Source organism: Silurus meridionalis, chromosome 15, assembly GCF_014805685.1.
Source record: "Silurus meridionalis isolate SWU-2019-XX chromosome 15, ASM1480568v1, whole genome shotgun sequence".
Classification (NCBI taxonomy): domain Eukaryota; kingdom Metazoa; phylum Chordata; class Actinopteri; order Siluriformes; family Siluridae; genus Silurus; species Silurus meridionalis.
The window spans coordinates 6,960,253-6,975,658 of record NC_060898.1 but is presented as its reverse complement, the minus strand read 5'-3'; the positions used below and the strand labels follow the sequence as shown (position 1 = coordinate 6,975,658).

Below are 15,406 nucleotides of genomic sequence, written 5' to 3'. Positions count from 1 at the left end.
CCTGCTCGCCCGCGCTCGGTAAGGTGCACGGCTCACTCGGTGAGCGACGCGCCGGTAAGGAGTTGAAGCCGAGCGCCGCTCCGTTCATCGCATAACATTTAACAAAAAAATGCATATGTGCACTTACTAACAGCAGAGATTCACCAGTATACAATACAAACACCTGTAGTATCTGTAAGGTTTGATTTTTCCGCCACTTTCGCGAGTTCTTCTGCGGCTGCACAGTGCCGATCGACAGAACTGATGTTAAAATTTCACATTTTTCCCCCTTGTGCTCGAGATATCAGGGTTCTGCGACATAACCGATAAAAAATGCTAAGAAAAAGCGAGAATTTGGCGGTTCCACTTCAAAAACGTCGACTTAATAGGGTTGTCGAGTTAACCGAGGGCGAGATAACCGGGTTCCACTGTATCTATATTCCGAGTGAAAAATAGCTGGGGGAGGTGTTAGGTGTATTCATTTGCGCCCCTAATAGAGATGTATATTAGACTGAACCGAATAAATAATTTTCCTTGTCCTTGCTTTACGGATCCACCCTCGTGTATAAATCTCTGACTAGTTGCTTGTTGGATGAAACGGTGTATTTCATAAAATGATAAAATACAAAACCTAAGTAGTATTTGCTGATCATGCCGAATACGTTCCTCCATCACATGACGGGACGTGAATTAAATTTTCTCTCAGTCCATAGTCACTCATACCACATGATCCATCGCAGAGAACTTCTCGTCGTTAGATTTGCGAGTGAAAAAGCAGAGAGTAGACACTGTACCGGTGGGTCATGGGGGAGAGCATCAAAATTAAAAGGCTGAAGGAAACCCTAAGGTATTGTATGTACCAAAGCATTTTGACATAAGGTCCCCCCAAGAAAAAATAAATAAATAAATAAAATAAAGGAAGCCGCCATACCATTGATACGTTCACAACATATTTACTGCTTAGCCTACTCTTTCATTTGGGAATAGTTGAAAGACTCACTGATTATGAATACGGCTACTGTTTCTGTTTAACAGTATGACTGAGTTACATACTGAATCAGAACACTGTGTGCGTGGATCCCGATGGATTTGGAAGCATGCAAATGTTTTCTACCTTGAAAGTTTTATGAACGTTCTCCTGTGTGTCTGGGTGCTAATGAGGCCGTGTACTAGGCTCCAGCAAGGGGCGTTTCATGGGATTGGTCCCTCCTCCGTCTGGGTTCTCCCTCGCTTCGTCCACACCTCTTTTTAAGGTCCGGTCGGAGGAGTGTCCGTTAGCAGTTCCTCTCTGCCACTTGCAGATGTCGCCGCTTAGGATGTCTTGGATGTGCTGCACGATCAAATTAATCGCCACTGAAATCGGAGAGGAAAATATGAATGGGAAATAAAAAACATGAAATGCTGACAACAGAAAAAAGTGGGACGTCAAGGTGTGTTTTAATAAACTGGTTTCTTTACACAGATCTTTTTCCACTTACCCATGTTGTCTACTCCACGAGGTATTATCACATCTGCATATTTCTTGGTCTGCGAATAAAGTGTGTTAAAGTATATAACACTAGAATAAAATTCATGTGTAAACCAATTTCAGACATTTTTTTTCTAACAATGGCTAATTTATTTATTTATTTATTTTCAATTAATTAACTCGTTATTTACTTTCAATTTATAATTTGTTTCTGTAGCAACCTCGTTGCTTTTCTGTTCATCACAATTGTGAAAAGAAAAAAAAAAAAAAGATATTTGATTGACCATATCCTTCCTGTCTGCTTGAAAGCATTTTCTCTTACGTTTCAACTCCATTCTCTATAACCTCTAGAGACTGTTGTGTGAATCTAAGGAGATCAGCAGTTTCGTGTGCATGGATACATTGTGCATACAACAGAACTTGCTGCAAGGAACAAGCAGTGGTTTTAAAAGTGTGTGTGTGTTTGTGTTTTCTCACTGGTAAGCAGAACTCCTCAAAGGCTGGTTTAACAAACGTGGTGTATTGTGTAAGGATCTGTTCCAAGTCACGACCTCTCCTCATGTCTCTAAGAACTGCACACAACGTACACACATGAGACAGAGAAGCAAATAACATGCTGACTTGCATCAGGTATCCAAGTGCACTTGTGTGTGTGTCTACCTCTGCGTGACAGACGTACATCTGAGTCTGTATCCACGAACAGTTTCATATGGAACATGTCTCTGACTTCCTGTGTGTAGAACACTAGAATTCCTTCAAACAGAACGACATCGGCTGGATACACGCAAATCTTCTCCTGTAACCTACACACACACACACACAAAGAAACAAGCACAATGTAAAGTCATTTTGTATCCGTATTCAACCCTAAAAATGTAACCATGTCCAACATGATTAAGCTTTGAATTGTCTTAAAAACAAATTACTAGGCAGATCTTTCCCTGCTCCATTAACCCTGGTTTCAGAAACTGCATCGAGTGACCAATAATCAAATAATGTTAAAAAAAATAAAAATAAAAAAATGCATCCCAGAATATGTTTGAAAATCTTTACACCCTGACATATTACTTTGAGTTTTACAAACATTATAATACATTTTAAAAGTACATTAACATACATAATACATTTTATATAATGAACTATAGAAATGAATGAATGAAATATGAATGAATGAATGAATGACATAAATGTGAAAATAGTAGGAAGAAGAATAACCAGTGTTTGTTTGTTTGTTGAATTCTTGCTTATTTTATGGACAATGATTTGTTGTTATGATCATTAAAAGCATATTATTTGCTATTCTGCGCCTGGTGTTTGTTTCTATTCAAAAGATAGTTGACAGGTTAAAAAAAAACGATGATTTCACAAACCGTCTATCATTTCTTTAAAGGCGGTTCTGAGGAAGGTCAAGGGTCACCAGTCTAGATAAGACTGATATTGAATGATGTTGAAATTCGTAGCAAAGTGCAAGGTTTTATAGTGGATTGCGTCATTACTGAAATGGTGGAATGAGTTTCTGGCCCAGTAATGACTATTTTCCTCAAAATCACAAAACATGACAATTCAACACAACAATTTTATAGCTCTGAATATCATAAACTACTCCCTTAATCTCAGATCCTATTGACAGTCATAATGCCCATAAATCTGCTTGTAGTTATTATGGTGTTCCTTTCAGATAGATGTTGGTTTGTTTGGTTGTCGATTTGGTTAAACCTGGCTAACATAAGCTAAAATAACATGACCTAATGGACCACATTTGTAACTTGCTATATTAGAATCTTAGCTAATTCATTATGAGAGGTTTGTGAGAGAATGATGAATAGGTTGTGTGATTTTTTGTGTGAAGCTAAATATCAAAACTTTGCATGCTTTTATCTTAGAGCTCACTCACCTGGAATGTGTGATAAAGTCATATGTTGGAATCTCCACAACCTTCCCTTCCACAATGTCCTTCAACGTCTGCCACATCAACTCTGTATCGAACGCGTCTAGTAAGAGAGACAGAACACCGATAAACATTCCAGACTTAGCATTTTCATTGATAGAACATTGATATTCAATTTGCTATTAAAAAAACTGTACTATATACACTAAAACTTGTGTGTGTGTGTGTAAAATATTTAATTCCACTTGAGTTCTTTCAACGACACAGGAAGAAGCTCAATGCTGTAATTTGCTCCAGACCACGCTTTGTAATTCTGGTTGTGCTTATAAACCATTTCCTAGAAAAATAAATACACTACTTAAGAAATAAATGTGTGTGTGTGTGTGTGTCTCATTACAGTTCTTTGCTTCTCTCTGTATGTTTTTTTTATTACACCAACTGAAATTGAGAAGGTCAAGGGGTTTGAGTTCACCTAGATGAACTCCTACTGCAGTTTTTCTCAGTTGCTTTGGCATTGGTCAGATCAATCATTAAATTCTCAAAACTATTTGTTCAACCCTCACCATCACATAGTCAATTGTGCACATCATTAAAACAATGAATGAATGCATTTGGTTTGTTTCCTATATTTTTCTAAATGTTTGTCATGTAGATAAACATCTATTATACTAGTTCTCACCTGAATGATTTTATTGTTTATGTTTTAGTTTGTTTTTGATACCACCTCGTTCTTACTTTTGAGGAATGAATTAAGGATTTGGAGAAAAGTACAGGCTTTTGCAGGTAATCCACTAGGTGGTGCTGTTTGTACTAATGGGAGTGATACGTTCCAGTTATACCCTCATTACTACACTTTTATTTGTGTAATAAAAGGTATATTACCCTTATCTATAGAGGTCTTGTGCATGTGAACTGCTCTTGCTGTCAAATTCTGCTTCACAGGGTTTTCCCAATTGCGTTGTGAGATTCTGACACGTTTATCTGTTTACCTGGATGGTCGAAGTTGTACTGGCCTTTGAGAGCTTTCGCTTTCTGCTCCGGAGTGAGCACTCGGTAGAAACTGTCCTGGCTCACGATGGTCACTTTCCTCTGGTGATGGTCCACCTTGTTCTGGCCCAGCAACTCCATGATCTTAGCGCACACGGTGGACTGACGAAGACAAGAGCATTCTTATTAGCATTATCACTATTATTATTAGTATCCCTTCATTCAGACTGTGAATAACATTTCGAGAGGCATCCTGATTATACATAAGGATTATACCATGATGGCTGTGCTGTTACAGGACGGTGATGTAGTGATTTATACTGACAGGACTACACTTTGTTTCTGATCATCATCACTGTTCCCCGCAACATCGTTTATCTGCAATAAATGGATATTTGGTGCAACCCAGATGAGGATGGGTTCCCTCTTGAGTCTGGTTCCTCTCAAGGTTATATTATTATAATTATTAACTTTAATAAATAATTTTGTAGTCGTCCCTTGATTTATCGCGGTTTGAATTACTAATTCCAGCTAAATCGCAATTTTCGATTTGGTACATAACTTTTAACGCGAAAAATCTTATAAAAAAAACTTATAGTAAATTGTTTTTATGGAGTTTTATGTTGAAATAAGGTCTTTTATAAATAAAAATATAATTATTAATTGTAAAATAAAGTAAATGTATACCTAAAATGCTGTACCGTGTATCATATATTTGTACCCGAGACAAAGAACAAGTCGTGTTGTTTACGAAAACACGGTGCGCGGATGCTGAAAATCATCAGAAATGAGTAGCATTACAAGAAAACGTAGATTTCCGTTTATTTATTGGTCGTAGTATCCTCTAAAGTAAAAAAGGGCGGATTTGGAGACCTACGTCACCAGGTTTAGCCAATGAAAATAAAGAATACGGTGACGTGTATCTTTAACCCAGCCCCTTTTTTGCCATCATAGGCACTTCAACCAATAAACAAGCAGAGAAACTATGCATAGGCTACGCTACAGTACTGTACTACAGCACTCACTATAAATGTGATGTTCTTACGAATTTACACAAAACTCGTTATATTCTTGAAAATGTGTTGTGTGTGTTTAAAGAGTGGAAGGATGATTTATGGCTTGAACAATGAATAAACTAATTTTGGGGGTCTATTTATTGCGGAAATCTTTTTTTTTTCGCGGTTGGTTTTGACACGGGGCACAGCTGTATTTGTGTCAATGAACATCTCATTGTCATCAGTATGACGTGACATTGCTCACAAACAAGATGAGATCGTCCAAATGTTTAGTCATGTTGTCATCATTTCCTGATGTAAACTAATAATTGGAAATGCACAAGTCTGAATTTCTTCTGAATGGCATCTATGAATTTCAACAGCACACATATTACTGTAAATGTGGGACACTGATCGCAGGAGACAGGACAGGACTCACACTTGAACTTTAATGTATTGGTGTTCGTTCTTTTCCTAGTTGATCATCCAGTTTTAGAAAATGTATTTGTGTCTGTATGCTCGCCAACATCCCTTTATAGTTTTTTTCAAGAGTACTAGTTGATCATTAAGTGTTCTGATATCATACACTCCCCGTGATTAGTGCCATTCCAGATTCATCTGAACAAGTCATCAATTCATGACACATTTACAAAATAAATGTGTGACAATAATGTGAAGATCAGCTTAAAAGATTCTGACAGCTGGTTTAAACATTTTGCATTGAATGACTTTTGCAATGAACTGATGTCTAGATGTTTTGGGGGTTAAAACTATTCAGGTGAGAAGCAGTATAATGTATTTGTGATCAACATGCCATAAACAGTTACTCATGTAGGAAACAGCAGACAATTTTACAGTCAATTAAATCAATGTACCAAAGCATTTTGTTCAAAACAACGAGAAATTGGAGATGTGGAGGTTGAGCAAGTAGTTTTGAAAATTTTATTTCTGATCTGAGAAACGCTCCAAATCCTTCAACTGAGAAAAGCTGTAACAGAAGACTGTCTGGTCTTCATCCTGACCGGACCTGACCGGACCGGACCGGACCGGACCTGACCTGACCTGACATGACATGACCTGACATGCTAGCATTAGATAGTCACCTGTATGCTAACAGGACTGAAAGCTGCACGCTACTACGTAGCTGTCGTCATTTCTATGCTTTAAATAATCATTGTAAACGCTGTTAGCATGCATGCTAGTGAGAAACGTTAGTACTGTTTCGCCTCAGCGGGCAGTTGTTGTTGTTACCTTCCCACTGGCGGTTCCTCCACTGACCCCGATAAGAAATGGCCGGTGTCGCGGCCGCTCGGCTTCACCCAAAACCTCAAAGGACACTTCCATGGCTCGCTCACGACGACGTTTTCTTCAGAATAACGAAATAACTGTCTTATTGCGGCGTCTCGTCTCCACGTCTTCTCTCTGAATAAGAGTTACCTCAACTCCGCATCGGGCCTTATTCAGCAACCGTTCAGCGCTCTGCACCGTGGCTCTGTCCAGAACCGCTCTCTAGTGCACTTTCTAGTGCGACTCTTTTTATGTAAATGACCTACACACTAAACTGATTGTGTTTTAGGGACACGTCCGCAGATAAGGCGATAAGGTGCAATGTGACAAATTCACGTGTGACGAATGCAAGAGCCACAGTGCTACATGTGTTAGTTTAGTGCGATATTGAGGTAGCATAGAGGTTCGGGAAGCGGTTGTAGTTGTGTGTTATTATTTAGCAAAGGGTTACAGGGATAATGTGAATTTTGAGGTCTGGGTGAACTTTAGACTGGGTCCGATAACAGGAATAATAATTTCTTAAAAAGTGTTTAATTATTTCTCTGATCACATTGTACTTTAATCACAATATATGTGACTGTATGTATAATGTAATTTGCTCATGTCAACTAGATAGCGCCAACTAATCATCAATTCATGCATTGACTGATTCTGTATCCTGGTCACGCTCTATCCTAATCACTCTGCACCCTGATCACACTATACCCTAATCACACTGCACCCTGATCACTCTATATACTGATCACACTGCACCCTGATCACTCTATATACTGACCACACTATATAATGATCACACTGCACCCTGATCACACTATATACTGATCACACTGCACCCTAATCACACTATACACTGCACCCTGATCACACTATACACTGATCACACTGCACCCTGATCACACTATATACTGATCACACTGCACCCTGATCATCACACTATACACTGATCACACTGCACCCTGATCATCACACTATACACTGATCACACTGCACCCTGATCATTACACTATACACTGATCACACTGCACCCTGATCATCACACTATACACTGATCACACTGCACCCTGATCACTATACACTGATCACACTGCACCCTGATCATCACACTATACACTGATCACACTGCACCCTGATCACACTATACACTGATCACACTGATCACACTGCACCCTGATCACACTATACCTAATCACACTGCACCCTGATCACTCTATATACTGATCACACTGCACCCTGATCACTCTATACACTGCACCCTGATCACACACTATACACTGATCACACTGCACCCTGATCACACTATACACTGATCACTGCACCCTGATCACTATATACTGATCACACTGCACCTGATCACACTATACACTGATCACTGCACCCTGATCACACACTATACACTGATCACACTGCACCTGATCACACTTCACCCTGATCACACTTCACCCTGATCACACTATACTGATCACACTGCACCCTGATCACACTGCACCTGATCACACTATATACTGATCACACTGCACCCTGATCACACTATACACTGATCACACTGCACCTGATCACACTATATAATGATCACACTGCACCCTGATCACACTATATACTGATCACACTGCACCCTGATCACACTATATACTGATCACACTGCACCCTGATCATCACTATACACTGATCACACTGCACCCTGATCACACTATATACTGATCACACTGCACCCTGATCATCACACTATACACTGATCACACTGCACCCTGATCATCACACTATACACTGATCACACTGCACCCTGATCATCACACATACACTGATCACACTGCACCCTGATCATCACACTATACACTGATCACACTGCACCCTGATCATCACACTATACACTGATCACACTGCACCCTGATCATCACACTATACACTGATCACACTGCACCCTGATCACACTATATACTGATCACACTGCACCCTGATCATCACACTATACACTGATCACACTGCACCCTGATCATCACACTATACACTGATCACACTGCACCCTGATCATTACACTATACACTGATCACACTGCACCCTGATCATCACACTATACACTGATCACACTGCACCCTGATCACACTATACACTGATCACACTGCACCCTGATCATCACACTATACACTGATCACACTGCACCCTGATCACACTATACACTGATCACACTGCACCCTGATCACACTGCACCCTGATCATCACACTATACACTGATCACACTGCACCCTGATCACACTATACACTGATCACACTGCACCCTGATCACACTATACACTGATCACACTGCACCCTGATCATTACACTATACACTGATCACACTGCACCCTAATCATTACACTATACACTGATCACACTGCACCCTGATCATTACACTATACACTGATCACACTGCACCCTGATCACACTGCACCCTGATCATCACACTATACACTGATCACACTGCACCCTGATCATTACACTATACACTGATCACACTGCACCCTAATCATTACACTATACACTGATCACACTGCACCCTGATCACACTTCACCCTGATCACACTGTATCCTAATCACACTCTACACTGATCACACTGTATCTTGACAGAAGCTTGTAGCATCATACTCAAAAAGACTTGAGGCTGTAATTGGTGCCAAAGGTGCTTCAACAAAGTGTTGAGCGAAGGCTGTGTGTATGAATGTGGTGAGGGAAGACATGCAGGGAGTTGGGTTAAAAGAGGCAGATGTAGAGGACAGAGGCGTATGGAGACGGATAATCCACTGTGGCGACCCCTAATGGGAGAAGCCGATAGAAGAAGTTTGTAGAATATTGAGGAAAATAATGAATAAAATCGATTTTGGAATAAGGCTGTGACATTAAATGTGGAAAAGTGAAGTGCTGTGTGTGTGTGTGTGTGTGTGTGTTTGTATAAAACACTAACATAAATTCCTTTTAATGGCACAAATTTTTATTCATGTGTGATTAATGCAGAGTGCATTTCTGTTTGACCATTTTTATTACAAATACACAAATAAATATAGAAGCGAAATGAAAACCTTTGACAAAACACACATTTATTTACAATGCCTTTATTTCCTCAGATATAAAAAACCCCAAAACAAACTTAACCGAATAATATTTTTAATTTAAATATCTGAACATTTGTTTTGTCTCAGATTAAGTACCAAAATCTGCCATGATGCACACATCCGGCAATTAAAACCGTTTGTGTGGAGACATAGCAAAAGTTTGGTGTCCTGATGACTATAATTACTTTTAAACATTAACAAGAATATTTTGTCTTCATGCTCTCTGTATGAGTATGACTTCACTATTAAACATACATTTGCATAAAGCATCCATTTGTCCATGCCCATGTTGATTAGTTTTAAAAACTTTAAAAATATAAAATTAAGAAACATTTAGAACACATAGAAATGTGCGATTACCGTAATCGCAAATAAATATTTTAATCGATTGACAGCCTTACTATATACACATATACTATATTGACAAAAGTATTGTGTCACCTGACCTTTCCTGCTATATTTGGTTCTTCTCCAAACTGTTACCACAAAGCTGGAAGCACTCAATTTTATGACATCTTTAAATGCGCTATAATACAATTTTGCATTCACTTGAACTTGGAAACCCAAACTTGTTCCAGCATGGCAACGCCCCTGTGCACAAAGTGAGCTCCTTGAAGATATGGTTTACATGTTTTGGAGAGGAAGATCTTGATTGGCCTGCTATAGAGCTCTAATCTCATCCCTACTAAACACCTTTGGGATGAATGTGAACGCTGACTGCACCCCAGGTCTCCTCACCTACATCAGTACCTGCCTTACGTAATACCCATGTGGCTGATGAACACAAATATCCATAAGCACACTCCAAAAATGTAGTGGAACATCTTCCCAGAAGAGTGGAGGGAATCATAAGAGCAAATTGGGACTAAATGTGAAATGCAATGCTCAAAAATCACATACCGTACTTATAACCAGGTGACCCAATACTTTACTCAATATAGTGTATATAGTATGCAGATGAAATGCTGACAGAAATAATCAGTAATACTTCAAATTAGCTTATAAATCAACTGTCACATGACTAATGACAGAAAAATATATCTAACATTCAAGAGTGAACTGTGAAGTTTTCAGGTTTTATTACAAGAATTTTTTGGAAACAAATCAGTCATCAGACAGAAATTGTGTTGTTTTTCCACACAGTAGCAGTGCATTACAGTGAATATTGGATAGGGGTAAGATAATATGATCCGCACTCTATGTAATTCTCTAGGCAACTAAAACTTTTATATGGAAAGAATAAGAAGCGAAACTACATGCTGATGTAGCAAAAAAGTCAACAGGTTTGATGCAGCACTTGTTCCCCTCTATAGAACTAAGTATTTTTCAATAACATGAAAAATATGTTTTATTGCTCTTATACAAGAACAGTTTTCAATACAAAAACTTTATCTTAATGGACGACACCACATACTTTAACATTGTGGAATGTCTGCGAAACAACCCCCCGCAAATAAGAGCTTCAATTTGAAACAGCTGATTGACCAACACTGTACCCCACTGCCCAATGAGAAACGACCATTACTGCAGCATCGAATTGCCAAAAGTGTCATGAATTTTCAGAGTTTTTTACAGGAGCATTCTCCTCGTCTTCACTCCTCTGCATCGCTTCTTTAATTGTCTCCTCGACGATAATCTCTATGGCAGCGTCGTCTGCGATTCGCTTCACAGTCTCCCCTTTGGCTGCAAGAATCTCCTCGATGTTTCTACAAATAAAGATCGGGCAAAAACACAGAACTGTTAAAAAGAAATATCAGAATTTATTAAAAGCGTCAGAGAAAAAAATATACTACCGTAATTTCTGGGCTATAAAGCGCACCCAAATATAAGCCGCACCCGCTGAATTTGACAAAGATTTTTATTTTGAACATAAATAAGCCGCACCTGTTTATAAGCCCCAGGTGTCTACATTGAAACTAATAAACTTTACACAGGCTTTAACGAAAGACAGTGTCTGTTACATGGCTTGTATCTAAACAGTAGCCTACCAAGAAAGTAATTGTTCACTGTCTTCATCCTTCCTTTCACAACAATTTCTCTCAGGAGTTTATCTTTTGGCATCGTCGTGCGTTTAAAAATCACCATCGGTGAAGCTTTTCTCCCGATGCCGTGCAGCTCAGAACACAAGTGAAGTGTGTTTTTTTCATGCCCGGTTGTTTTCAGTGTGACGAATGATTCCCTTTTCCTGTAGACAGTCTGAGTGAGCGGCAGGTCAAATGTCAGAGGAACATCATCCATATTTATGATGTGGTGCAGCCTGATTCAGTGGGAGCGCATCTGATTTAATATAAAGAGTTTCATTGGTTCACCTGAACCCGTTCTGCAATTTTATTGGTCTAATGTTATGGGGCTCAGTTTTTTGTCTTGAATCTTGTGAAACCGGGAAAAACGCAGGAAAAATCCATAAATTAGCCACTTTGTTGTTTAACCCGCGGGGTTCAAAGCGTGGGGAAAAAAGTAGCGGCTTATAGTCCGGAAAATACGATAATTTACTAAATATAAACTTTCTTAACCTCATCATTTATTTCTAATTAAAAAGTATGTATTGCTTACTTTTGGCATTTGCAGGCGACATCAAAAGCTGTACTGTACACAGTATTGTGGCAAACAAGGCAGAAACCAATAATATGGTGCGTATAAGAGATTCCCCCCCTTTGCTTCGTTCGCAGGAGCGTGAAGCGAATGCCCACCCGCACCGCCAAACACTTTCTTGCTTCCGTGTTTTATGTAGCCGTTCCGTGTTTTATGTATGTTTCTCATTCCCAGCTGTTCACTATTTCTGTGTTTGATTAATATCTGTATATTTTTAAGTTTTGTGCGTTATTTATCTATCATTTACACACTATAACCTACAAAAAGAGTCCCCTTGCTCTGCATTTCAGTGCTCATGGAGTTCCTGCCACTTCTGGAATGCGTTATGGAAGTCTTCTTTTCGAAGCGTCGTAGCAGATTCGTCCGGTTTCCCACAGAACTTCACGTTTGCTCTTTGTTCTAACGTCCATGATGAAATTGCTGATGTGGTAAAGCGCATGGTCACAACAGCGGCAGTTAACGGCGTTAGTCTCGAAACTTTATTGATACCACCTTGAAGAACGCTTTTGGTTGAAGACTAAGGTTCGGATCGGAAGGTCACGAGTTCCGATCTCAGTGCCACCAAGCTACCACTGTTGGGCCCTTGAGCAAGGCCTTTAACTCTCACCTGCTCTGATGCAAGTCCCATAAATGTAAATGTTCAGTTGGCTGTGATTGCTGAACCATTTACGTTCTATGTTTTATGGTTCCCGATCAAGTTCCTCGATCTTGCTGATCACCCACCATAGCCTTGTTTTACATTTCCATGCTTTCCTGCCTTTATTCCATACAATTTTCTTAACCCAGCACTTGCATCCGTTTCTGCTCTTGTGCAATACTTTTAATATTTACAACTACATATTTTTGCTCATATTAATAATCACAAAGTCAGAAGACATTGTGTGTGTGTGTACACCTCAAGTGCATAGAGGCATCGCAAGTATAGTAATTAACAAAAGCAAAGATTTCTCAATATTCATGGTAACAGAGTGTACTGGAGCATTTTAAATGTAGTACAAACACTTCTGGGAGCTTTTTTTTTTTACTCAATTAAAAGACACTTACAAAATACTCCTTCTGCTTGTCAGGTTACCATGCTTTTTACTACAAGTTTGAACAGGAAGGAAGCAGTTATGACTTTATCACACCAAAGAAGAATCCATGACCACTTCCTGTGAGCATTTCCTCTCAAAGACACATTAGAAAACAAAAACTGAATTTTCGGACAGCAAAAGTCAGATTAAAAAAAAAAAAACTTAAGATGGTGATTTAATAGTGATGCTCGAATAAGACATATATAATTTCTCAATGTATAAGAGAAATACCGCTCTGTCAGACACGCACCTTTTTCCTTCCAGATCAGAAAACCATCCGAGGTTATCGGCGATGATGTGGTGGTTCTGGCAGCCTGGACAGGTTACTATAACCACGCCGTTGTGATACGCCATCTTGGAGATCTTTTTCATTGAACGTGTGGAACAGACCTACAACCAGGGAACATTGTATTTTACATGTAAGGACTGATCTCCAATTTACTCAGGAGAACAAGAAATGGAGGAAATGTCGGAACAATAAAGCGAGTTAAATCGAAGTAGACGTTTTATGTGGCTTTGTTTAGTAAATAAATATGCATACAAATAAATATGGTAAAATCATGAAGTGATGATAATATACACAGAATACTTTGAACATTTCTACCACTTTTTTACTTGTTAAAGGAAAAATCCACCATGAAAAACTAATATATATATATATATATATATATATATATATATATATATATATTTTTTTTTTTTTAACATAAATGTTTATTTTTATTTTACCTAGCAGCTTCCTAATTTTACCCACAAGGCACAAGTCCAATTCACTCCTTGCTTTATCACCACCTAAAAGGTTCGTCTCTGAGGGTCATTCGACCACTGCAACTGATCCAGAATGCATTTCACCCTTCCTAAATTCTCCCACATCACCCCTTTGCCATGTCTCATCCTGCACTTCAGCACACTCTCTTCTATCCTCTACAACTGCCCGATTGATACCACCACCTCCCAGGGTAAAATCAAGACATGCTTTAAGACCGATCTCTGTTTCATCACCTAGGTAGTGGAATGGATTTTTCACTTGATATCAGAACAATGTCAATCGACGTCTAAAGACCAACCTCCTTCCACAGAACATAAATGACCACTTCTACAAGACTGTGTCCTAATGAATCAGAATACATTTATTGCTTAATCTAATTTGCTCTGAATATGTGCACCTGCCAAATGCCAATAATCTAAATGTATAACTGTGATGCAGCAGCACTTTAGTCTTTTATTCTGTCAGCTTTTCTAGATTTCACTACTTCAACACTATATTGTGATACCAGAAAAATGATGAGACACAAAACAAGCTGTTTTGATTGAAGATTGTCGAAATGCTTGCCACTGTTAAACTCAACAGCAACTGAACTTGGAAAGCCCCCTAGTGGCATCAGCACGCAACACATCCCCTACCTTCTGACTAGAAAAAGGACAATTTAAGAATAACCTAATGAACACCATGCAGCATAGATATTAAAACAATTTTAGTTTAATTAAATCATGTGGGTGAGGGTTGACTTTCAGCTAAACAGTTACACAGTGATCGGTGTTTTACAGGCATCAGTAGGTTTTCCATTGCAGCAATAACAACAATAAAAATAATATAAATTCTCACCTTACAGGTGTACACCAAATGATAATTCTTTGACTGGATATTGCCAACCTCATCGCTCCATGCCGCTGCAGAAGTGTGAAATGTCCGCCGAAAACCCACACTGTCTGAATTAATCTGATTTTGTAGGACTGGAGGAGGAACTGGCCATTTTCCTCCAAACACACGTGTATTTAACTGTAAACCTCCAGACACACGTGTGTTCACTTTCGACCGAAACAATCCCAAACAAAAACGACAACGCGTCGCTAACGACATGTTCAATTATTCTAAATCTGTATTTTGAAAATAAAATAAAACGCAGTTTGAAAATAAACCCGTTAACCGTGTTAAAATGTATACAGCTAAGGAGGTAGTAGCTGTCGCACATTAATGACGTAAGTGTAACGCTCGGTCAGCTGACTCAGGCTCACTTCAAATGACCTCTAAACTAAAGAACCGTTCAAACCC

The 15,406-nt window shown here is 39.0% G+C and overlaps 2 protein-coding genes across 2 annotated transcripts; both read right to left on the bottom strand.

The window, feature by feature from the left end:
• Window positions 1–564: 564 nt before the first annotated feature.
• uck1 (uridine-cytidine kinase 1) lies at window positions 565–6,837 on the bottom strand. The gene is made up of 7 exons (XM_046867853.1): window positions 6,569–6,837; window positions 4,325–4,484; window positions 3,342–3,438; window positions 2,108–2,250; window positions 1,925–2,019; window positions 1,458–1,506; window positions 565–1,332 (listed from the first exon to the last, which is right to left on the bottom strand). The coding sequence occupies exons 1-7, from the start codon at window positions 6,659–6,661 to the stop codon at window positions 1,133–1,135; spliced, it is 837 nt and encodes a 278-aa protein (XP_046723809.1). The 5' UTR covers window positions 6,662–6,837; the 3' UTR covers window positions 565–1,132.
• Window positions 6,838–10,750: 3,913 nt separating this feature from the next.
• dnlz (DNL-type zinc finger) lies at window positions 10,751–15,355 on the bottom strand. Its single transcript, XM_046868210.1, has 3 exons — window positions 14,960–15,355; window positions 13,604–13,743; window positions 10,751–11,394 (listed from the first exon to the last, which is right to left on the bottom strand). Exons 1-3 carry the CDS (start codon window positions 15,212–15,214, stop codon window positions 11,238–11,240), a joined length of 552 nt encoding a protein of 183 aa, XP_046724166.1. The 5' UTR covers window positions 15,215–15,355; the 3' UTR covers window positions 10,751–11,237.
• Window positions 15,356–15,406: the final 51 nt, after the last annotated feature.

Excerpts from the sequence above, each read along its gene's own strand:
- uck1 (XM_046867853.1), bottom strand. The coding sequence starts at position 6,661 with ATGGAAGTGTCCTTTGAGGTTTTGGGTGAAGCCGAGCGGCCGCGACAC. Across the intron at positions 4,485-6,568 it reads GAGGAACCGCCAGTGGGAAG|TCCACCGTGTGCGCTAAGAT; the intron begins GTAACAACAACA and ends TGTCTTCGTCAG. Across the intron at positions 1,333-1,457 it reads TCGTGGAGTAGACAACATGG|TGGCGATTAATTTGATCGTG; the intron begins GTAAGTGGAAAA and ends CTCCGATTTCAG.
- dnlz (XM_046868210.1), bottom strand. The coding sequence starts at position 15,214 with ATGTCGTTAGCGACGCGTTGTCGTTTTTGTTTGGGATTGTTTCGGTCG. Across the intron at positions 13,744-14,959 it reads ATTTGGTGTACACCTGTAAG|GTCTGTTCCACACGTTCAAT; the intron begins GTGAGAATTTAT and ends CCCTGGTTGTAG. Across the intron at positions 11,395-13,603 it reads TCTGATCTGGAAGGAAAAAG|AAACATCGAGGAGATTCTTG; the intron begins GTGCGTGTCTGA and ends CTTTATTTGTAG.